Raw genomic sequence first — 9,518 nt, 5'->3', positions numbered from 1 at the left:
GTTTACGCGAGCGGAAAACACACGCATACCTTGAGACGCGCACACGCACACGCACACGCACGTTTATCATGTGTCAGAGCAGCCACATTGTAATTGGTCTTCCTCCTGCCCAACAACATTTGTCAGCTGCCATCTGTCTGTCTGGAGGCCCCCTCCCTCTGCCCCCCCCCTCCCCCCCCCCCCCCCCCCCCACAACACTCTAATCAAGCAGCAACACCTCTCCAGACTGGCTATCCGCCCACGAACACACACACCCCCCCCCCCACCAGTTGTAGATAAAACAGGCTGAAGAGAGTGGTCAATGAGCTATCACACCTCAAGTGCTCCTTAAAGAAAACAGGACGGCCTAGGACACATGCATGAATAACACACTCCACCAGGCTAAGAGCCTCCAACACACCCAAGCACACGCCTCACGTCCACGGAAGGTACGATCACTTTGTCCATTTGAAGTACATTCAGCTCAGTCCACTTTGTCCGGCTCGCATCGTCAAGGAGCACGGTGCCAAATGTCAAAAAAGTTTGCGCAGCCTGAACTTGTTCACTGAACTTGGACAATGGCAGCGGTCACCACTTTCTGCCCGATGCCTGGAAACTGATGCCAGTTTCCTCAGTCACCCAGGACACACTCTGCATCTGCCGGAGCTCTCAGCCCCAGTCCACAAGAGCAGGAGGCATGCAGAACGATGACCCCCCCCCCACCCCACCACCCTAATACACACACACACGCAGACCGACAAGGCAATGATATCGTGCACCCTCTGAGATGTGTGACGTACCGGTAAGGGGTTCACGCTTAACCCCAGGGCAGGACCCCCCCCCCCCTCCTCCGCCGGCCCCCTGGGGGCCCACCGGGCACGAGGTCACACCTTCGTGGCCAGGGACTGGGCCTCGGTCTTCTGGGAGGAGAGGGAGCTGGCCGGGCTGGCGTGCATGGCCTTCTTCAGGTTGAGCAGGCACAGGCACTGGGAGCGGAAGCGCAGGTCGAAGAAGGCGTAGAGGAAGGGGTTGAGGCAGCTGTTGACGTAGGCCAGACACGTGGCGTAGGGATGCGCCAGCAGCAGGAAGCGCAGGAAGGCGCACGTGTCCGGCGCCAGGTTCAGGTAGGAGAGGGCGTCGGCGCTCTTCAGCACGTGGAAGGGCATCCAGCAGGCGGTGAACACGGCCACCAGCGTGGTGATGATCTTCAGCAGCCGCCGCTTGCGCTGGTCCTCCTTGCGCAGGCTGTTGAAGTGGCGCGTGACGGTGCAGCCGATGAAGCAGTAGCACACCATCATGGCCAGGAAGGGCAGCAGGAAGCCCAGGGCCGACGAGGAGATGCTGAGGCCCGACACCCACAGGTTCTCCTGCCACTTGTTCTCCACCACCATGCTGAAGTCCATGGCGCAGGACGTGCGGTTGGTGCCCTCGTCGCGCTTGGTGGTGCGGAAGACGAGCGTGGGGGCGGCCAGGAGGCCCGACGTCAGCCAGATGGCGGCGAGGGAGCCGCGCATGTGGCCCCGCGTGCGCAGCTGCGTGCTGGACAGTGAGTGCACGATGGCCAGGTAGCGGTCGAAGCTCATGCAGGTGAGGCAGAAGACGCTGGCGTACATGTTGAGCAGCACCACGTAGCTGCTGATCTTGCAGAGGGCCACGCCGAAGGGCCAGTGGTAGCCCAACGCCGTGTACGCCGCCCACAGGGGCAGGGTGACCACGAAGGTGAGGTCGGCCAGGGCCAGGTTGCCGATGTAGACGTCGGCCGCCCTCCGCTTGCCCTTGGCCCGCCACACGGTGAAGATGACCACGCCGTTGCCGGAGAGCCCCAGGATGAATATGAGCATGTACAGCACGGGGATGAGGGAGTAGGATGGCTTCCACTCAGAGTAATCGCACATGGTGTCATTCTCCTGCTCCTCGTAGTCGTAGTAGTAGTCGATAGCGTCATCCATTCTTTCCTCCATATCAATTCAAAGTTTCTTCTTATATGGATATTTCAACAACAAACCCCCCCAAAAATATATATATCTTCAAAACAGCCTACAGATGAGGACTAATCATAAACAAAACGGGTCTGAGCTGGAAAATCAAGATGCTATGCAAAGATTTCAGCACGGATCCTCACCAGTTGAGAATCTATGATGTCTTGGCACTCGGTTCTGCGGTCTGCCCCTTATGAAGCTATGCTGTTCTGACCCCACCCCTCTCCTCTCTTCCAGGTCGCCCCCTCCTCCAAATGCACACTCGCACTACATTTGTTCACGCCCCCATCATTTGGCATTCAGCTGAATTACGTTTCCATAGTTTTATAAAGAACACAACAACAAAACGGACAAACAAAAAAATACGTTTGCAGTACGCGACATCGTAACTATCATAACCGTATGATACAAAGCGTCTACATTTACAATTTGGTTAGCCGAATTAAGTTGCCTAAAACTTGTGAAAGTCGGGGATCGCATTTGCAGAAATAATGACCTATATAGTAAATTGATATTAACTCGGTGTGCTACCAGCTACCTGTCGAGACATGCTCCTGGAAACCAATAGACCAGACACTTAAAATGACAAAGTGGCTGTTTTCTCATACTCAAGGAACCTGTATTTGGCTACTTCGATTGGAACTATCTTATCAACATGTCAATATGTGTTGATTCGTGGGAGGAACTTGTTCCAACATGTAGCATACATCTCACCTAAAGTTGAGCCAAAACCATATGGGATATATATATATATATATATATATATATATATATATATATATATATATATATATATATATATATATATATATATATATATATACAATTAAAATAGATCTGCATATTTGATGTGCACAGTAGTCATCTTTAATTTAAGAATGGTTGATTATCTTGTGCTGTGTTTATTCATAGCCCATATTTATACTCTGCAATTACATAGAGACCAAGTAAAAAAAACATCCTATGTAGTATTATTCTCGAATGGCATATTATTAATGAGTAATTTCGTTATTTACAAAAACAAGTGAATTGTGTGTGTGTTGTGTGTGTGTTGAGTGTGTGTTGAGTGTGTGTTGTGTGTGTGTGTTGTGTGTGTGTTGAGTGGCCCAGGTGGAAGAGCTCCTTCTCAGTCTCCTCAGTCTCTCAGCAGAGAAGCAGCCGTGGCGCCAAGAAACCCTCCCTCTCAGACACAACCAACCATCACTCAACAATGTCCCTGTTGATCCTCCACCGAGCCCTCTCTCTCTCTCTCTCCCTCCCTCTATCTCTCTTCCTCCCTCTCCCTCTCTCTGTCTCACTCTCTCTCCCCCTCTATCTCTCTCTCTCTCTCTATCTCCCTGTATCTCTCTCTCCCTGTATCTCTCTCCCCTCCTCTCTCTCTCTCTCTCTCTCTCTCTCTCTCTCTCTCTCTCTCTCTCTCTCTCACTCACTCACCCTCCTTTCCTTTCCTCTTTTCACATTTCTCCCTCTCTTCCTCTGATGATGAGGCGAAGTCAGCATGGCCGACATCCCAGTACGGGGCACGTTGGCGGACGTCGTGGCTTGTTGTTTTCCGTGTGGTGGGAGGCCAAGTTTCAGTTAATTTGTTATCTGATTGAATTGTGTTTGCCCCTTCCCTTCGGACGATCACCCCTCCCTCCCCCCGCTTTCTCCCACAAGCTGCTTGTCTGTGCTGCTCCTCTCTAAAGCTGCCGCTTTCAGCAGGAAACCAAGTTTCCTCCACTTTAATGAGAAATGATTTATTTATAGTGCTTGCCGTTGTGTTTTCTTGTGATTTGGGGAGGCCTGCTGGTAACTCGTGGGGAAAGTGGAATAAAAGACAAGTCCTCAACTCCGCCACTTTGTCCTCAACCGCCCCCTCCCCCCCCCCCCCCCCGAATACCCGCAGGAGTGAGAGTCCCAAATGAGCAGATAGGCAAATGAAGCAGATTCGAGTCGGGATGAGAAACAGATGGCGGGTGCTGATCGACATGAAAGACAACTTCCAACAGGACAGCCTCGACGTCCGCTCGACTGGAGTTGTTGACCCAAGAAGTCGTTGTGTGCTTAGGGTTTGAGTGAGCATGCAAGTTGACGCATAGCAGCCGGTTGTTGGTATTTACCATCTCTCAGTTACCCCACCTGTGTCGCTAATTGATTGTTGTTGGGTTGGGTTGTTGATTTTGTTGTCATGGTCCACTGTGTGGCCTCGTTGTTGTAAACCCCACACAGACAAGAAGCTCCCTTATAGCCTCTTTTGCCATCTGACTCACAGAGTCACCCTCCTCTCATTCACTCTATTATTTAACTGTTAACATCCAGTGCATCCAAGTTACATTCAGAGAGGAGAAAAGACTACGTGAAACCAGATGCATGCTTCGTAACACGCACCCACACACACACACATGTACACGCACACACACGCAAGCACACACACACACCACTGAGACAGACAGACGGTCTCATCTGTCTGCAGAGCAGCTGAAACCCTCCTTTGATCATTTGTCATCACATGACCTTAAGTGTTTAGCTTGTTTATGAGCCTCGGGTTCTGGAGCACCAAATGTGCAAGTGTGTGTCCGTGTTTGCATGTGAGAGAGAGAAAGATAGAGAGGCATGGAGAAAGAGAGAGAGAGAGAGAGAGAGAGAGAGAGAGAGAGGCGGACAGGCGGACACAGAGCGTGTTGCCAGTTGTGTTGTTTGTGTGTGTGAAGCTGTCAGGGACCACATACGTTGGCCCGTCTATCGTATGACAGCTGGCCCAGCAGGGTGAGATTTACAAGTGGACCACCACTGAGGGGGGAGGGGGGAGGGGGGGGGAGCAGTCACCACCACGCTAACACACCTAACACGTCTGAGCAACACTCAGTGGCAAGTAGGTACACAAACAGGAAGCATGGCACACACGAAGGTCACTCCAGAAGTTCTGCCAAACTTGAAGTGATGGTCACTTCTGGAATGTTCTTATTTGACGACCTACTTGTTAACGCGTCTCTTTTGTGTTTGTGCTGTGAACCACTGGCTCAAACAAATGCCCTTCCTAGAGCGTGTGAATATCCGGGGCACCTTGATGACTCCTGTGCCAGCTCCTGTCCCTGTGTCGTCACTGAAGGCTCCAGATGATTGACACCAGCCTGCTAAACACGTTCGCTAACGCGGACGAGGACTTCTCACCTCACACAGCCTCGGCCAACTCCTTCCAGTGCTAAGCTCCCCAGTTCCCCAGCTGTCTGGCTCTCCAGCCACAGCCTTGAGCGCTAAGCTATCCAGCTCTGTAGCTATCCAGCTTCCCAACTTCCCAGCCATGACTGTGTCTGTCTAATTTGTTTCAACCTATTTCTGGATCTTTGCTTTGAAATTCTGGTCAATGAGAACAGAGAGAACTGTAGTTTCCAGTTCAAACCATTTACGGCACTATCTGACGTCCTTTCACGTCAAGATTAGACTACACTGTAACCCGGTACATTGCAAGCGCTGAAAAAAACGTACATAAAACCTCGCTTTGACAGAATCCATTGTGTCACACCAGGCCTCTCTGTCTTTACATGAACCTTTGAAATCAATGCAGTGGACGAGGAGGATTTCCATTGAGCTTTCCCTACCCGGTCCTTCCTGTGCAACGTACAGCCGGGGGAAAGCAGGCATTGGAGCCAGCAACACACGCCCAGCCGGACGAAGTCACGCATCAAGACCTCCGGTCCTCGTCGTCCTGACGACTGAGCACCGGTGATTATGGAAGAGCACGATTGGGCCTTCGTCCGGCCAATTAGACGAGGTGAAAGATGAGGACCTTGCGGCCGTCTGCGCGGCAGCGTGCAGTTTTGTTTGTTTGAAATGTCCCTTATCAGCCTCAGTCAGAGGGACGCGGAGGGGAGAAGGGGCCTAGACTCGGGCCCCTTTGTTCCCAGAAAGGAGGGCCTTTACTACAAGATTTCCTCCCTCCTGCTTTATGGCTTTCCATGTGCAAGAGTGACATGCAAGTGGAACGGGAAGTCGACTCTCGGTGGATGCATGGTGTCTTTGTTTCATGCTAAAGCTATCTTTGGGCACGCTTGAGGGGGTCGGGGGGGGTGGGGGAGTAGGGGCGATGATGACATTGACAGTGATGGAGAAATACGTTGCTGTGCATGTTTTTTTGTGACGTTCGACAAACACAGTGGATGTAAGACTATATCGCCCGTGCCCACGTGTCCCCCCCCCCCCCCCCCATGCTCCCTGTATCCCAGAGCTGGGGGTCACGTGGTGTTTCGCTGACCCCCTGACCCCTCTAACCTCTCCCTCCGCCCAGACCAGGCCAGTTTACCACCTACCCTAACCCTGAAGCCCAGCGCTAGCTCCCCGTCCACTGTGTCCGCTCCCTGTCTGTGTGCCAGGACAGCTTGGCTCCTGAAGACAAACCACCCACCTTTCACCCCCCCCACCCCCCCCTAGGAGACAGCAGAATAAAGGATGCTCTACTATAAATATTTGAGCGAGAAGTGCAAGCGCGTACACAGGAGGGGGAAATCCCAATCTGTTGTTTGCTCACTCTGGGTATAAATAGCTCCGTGGCCGATTAGGGTTCACGGTGGAAACACGACCAGCGTCCTTGCAGGGCGCCAAACCTTCTCTTACGCACGCAGAGCGTTGCGATGGCAAAGGATGAAGAGGGGAGTTCAGAGTGGGTGTGTGTAGGAGGAACAATAAGAGACAGCAGCAACCCACGCAGCTGCTTTGTTAGTCCAGGCAGTGATGATGACCCAGGATACGGGTCACTTCCTGTCAGGTACGGGATCCTGACCAATCCTGACCCAGATCTATCTCGGGGGTGATAGTAGAGATTATAATTATTTTTCTCGTGGATGATCAGCATGAGAAAAACTCAGAGATCTGGGTGCTGAGGAAACTTCTCCAGCTTTATTAGCTGTGACCTTTCACCTCGGGGTTGAGGGGTCAGAGGTCAGCCACTGAACCCCGTTCCCCCCGCTGTTTAAAACAACAACACTGAACAGAAATAAGACTAGTCCCAGACTCTTCCTGTGGGTTAGACTGGGCCTCTCCTGGGTTTAACCCTGGCATTGTTCAACCCCTCTGAATGAGAAGGCAGCGACAAGGGCATTTCCAGCATTTAGACGAACTCCATGGAACATCGCGTGGATGACCGGATTAGTTCCTTTGTGAAGCTCTACCCCCGATATGTAACACAAGTACCTCCACAGCTGGTTTGCGGCTTCCAGTGGGGTGTTTAAACGCGTGTGAAATAGGAGCCTTGATTTCAAAGGAGTCCAAGGTTCCTGTCATGTATGTCTGCTATACACCACACAGTCCGACACCGCGCGCAGAAGACAAACACACACACAAACACACACGTGCACACACACACACACACACACAAACATGCTTGTGCGTAACACCCATGTCCACACCGGTTGGAATACAATAAGCTATTGTAACCTCAGACCAAAGGTCCTGATGTCCATATGGTTCTGTCATCAGTCTCAAGTATAACAGGGTCTGATGTCACTAATGTATGCCTCACAATGACTCACTATCCATGTCTCTCTCTCTCTCTCTCTCTCTCTCTCTCTCTCTCTCTCTCTCTCTCTCTCTCTCTCTCTCTCCCTCTCTCTCTCTCTCTGTTGAGTGTGTGTGCTGTTCGAAACGGTTGGAATCCATCACCCTTCTTCGGCCGTAGACTTCTGATCCGTCGCGTCCCATTCGAAACCCAGGAAACCCCTCTCCTCCTCTCCTGTTCGCGCCTTTCCTCTCCTCCCTCGTCCGTCTGTCTGTTGCTCCGCTCCGTCTCGGCGTGCCACGTTTTTAATCCGCTCTACATCCCTGTATCAGCATAAGTCAACTTTCTCAGGCGTTCCATGACACGTGCGCTGACACACGCACACACACAACCCCAGCGAACGCCTGTGCGGGTATCCTCTCAGAGCCCCTAGCTTCCTTGTTGGGAGAGAGAGGACTGGATGGACAGGAAGCAAGGAGACAGCAGGGATGTGACACAACAATGGCTGGAAGTGACTTGAGATCAAATACAGATTAGAGAAGAACACACCAACAGATAAACACTAGGCAACCTTACCCAAAGGACAGATAAACAAGAAACGCGGTCCTCTCACTGGGTAAACACGAACGCGACAACAGAGGAACTGACCACGCTGCAGACACACATCCTCTTAAAAATAATTTTCCTTCTGTAATCAAGGAGAAATTCAGACAAACTTTCTTTAACAAACAAATTAGCACCGACAGATGGGACTCCTGATAGTATGAACAGATGAAGCACTCTCCTTCATTAGAAAAACACACACGTTAGTCGGCTGTGTTTTGGTACATTGCTAACTGTTTCAGCTATCCTCTTACGAGAACATCCTCTTACACTAAACTTATAATGGACAATGTCTAACTGAACCCATTAAAGTCAACTTAGATTGCACACCTATTATGGTTAATTACAATCAAGGGAATGAAAACACAAGTAAAGGAGACAGCGACTCGCACACAGATTCTGTACATTTGTTGACAATTTCAGGATAGGTGGATGGTCCTATTTTGGCATAGAACCAATGAGTGGCAGCAGACAAGTGTGTGTCACATTATGCAGTTGCCCAATCCTGTGAAACAACAACCAACAGAGCATTGGTCAAGTGAGAAGATTTGTGTACCATCACAATACAATGCTGGTGAGGTCTTATCTTGACCGCACAAGAAAGCACTTCCTGTTCACTGTCCACTGTAAAAGCATCTGTTTGACCCTTGACCCGTGCTACTCTCAACCAGTTTCCTGTCCCACACGCGCAGGAGATGACTACTGGAATCTTGGCTCTTCAAAGCTCTCTCCCAAGTCACAAGTCACAGTAGCGGCTTGTCTCTTCTTCAACACACAAACACACACACACACATGCATATGCAGACACACATTTACATTGAGTCATTTAGTCATTTAGAAGACGCTCTTATCCAGAGCGACTTACAGTAAGTACCGGGACATTCTCCCCCGAGGCAAGTAGGGTGAAGTGCCTTGCCCAAGGACGCGACGTCATTTGGCACGGCTAACCGCTCAGCCATCTGACCCCCACATACACACACATGCAAAAAGACTCAAGCACAAACAGTATGCCCCCTTTCCCCCCCCCACACACACACACAAATGCACACCAACGCACAGTCAAATGTTCCAAAAAAACAACAAATTTGGCAGGTGTTATCCATCCAAGTACCCTGTCAGGAATATTAAGAGTGACTTTTCCTAACATGACCCAACTCCTTAGTAGTGTCCCCTGGGTCCCCAAGGTAGTGGTTGTGTTGTCAGGAGGGGTGAGAGAGGGGGGAGGGGGCAGAGAGCCTGGGAGCAAGATAACAGGGTGAGAGGGACTGGAAGAGAACCCCCCCAGACAATGTCACCAAAAAGCTTTTGAGGAGCTTTGCGGCTCTTGTAACCAGACTGTAATCTCCCAGACGCTTCACACATATGCTCCCTCCCCCCGAGATCATCCCCTCCACCACAGACACAGCCCAGGAAGGGCTGCCTGAACACAAACACACATATCGAGCGGAAAGATGACGATTCAGGGGACTTTCATCACGGGGACC

The 9,518-nt window shown here is 51.1% G+C and overlaps 1 protein-coding gene across 2 annotated transcripts; it reads right to left on the bottom strand.

Annotated features, from left to right (window-relative positions):
* Positions 1-241: 241 nt before the first annotated feature.
* LOC146220547 (apelin receptor B-like) lies at positions 242-2,139 on the bottom strand. Of its 2 annotated transcripts, XM_084693786.1 has the most exons (2): positions 881-2,139; positions 242-666 (listed from the first exon to the last, which is right to left on the bottom strand). In XM_084693786.1, exons 1-2 carry the CDS (start codon positions 1,938-1,940, stop codon positions 611-613), a joined length of 1,116 nt encoding a protein of 371 aa, XP_084549912.1. In that variant the 5' UTR covers positions 1,941-2,139; the 3' UTR covers positions 242-610. The 2 variants fall into 2 exon arrangements, with proteins under 2 accessions (XP_084549912.1, XP_084549911.1); XM_084693785.1 differs by having other exon boundaries at positions 242-2,139.
* Positions 2,140-9,518: the final 7,379 nt, after the last annotated feature.

The sequence above is a fragment of the Hypomesus nipponensis genome, chromosome 27, assembly GCF_054491055.1.
Source record: "Hypomesus nipponensis isolate SF chromosome 27, ASM5449105v1, whole genome shotgun sequence".
Lineage (NCBI taxonomy): Eukaryota > Metazoa > Chordata > Actinopteri > Osmeriformes > Osmeridae > Hypomesus > Hypomesus nipponensis.
This window is presented reverse-complemented; position numbering and strand designations above follow the sequence as displayed.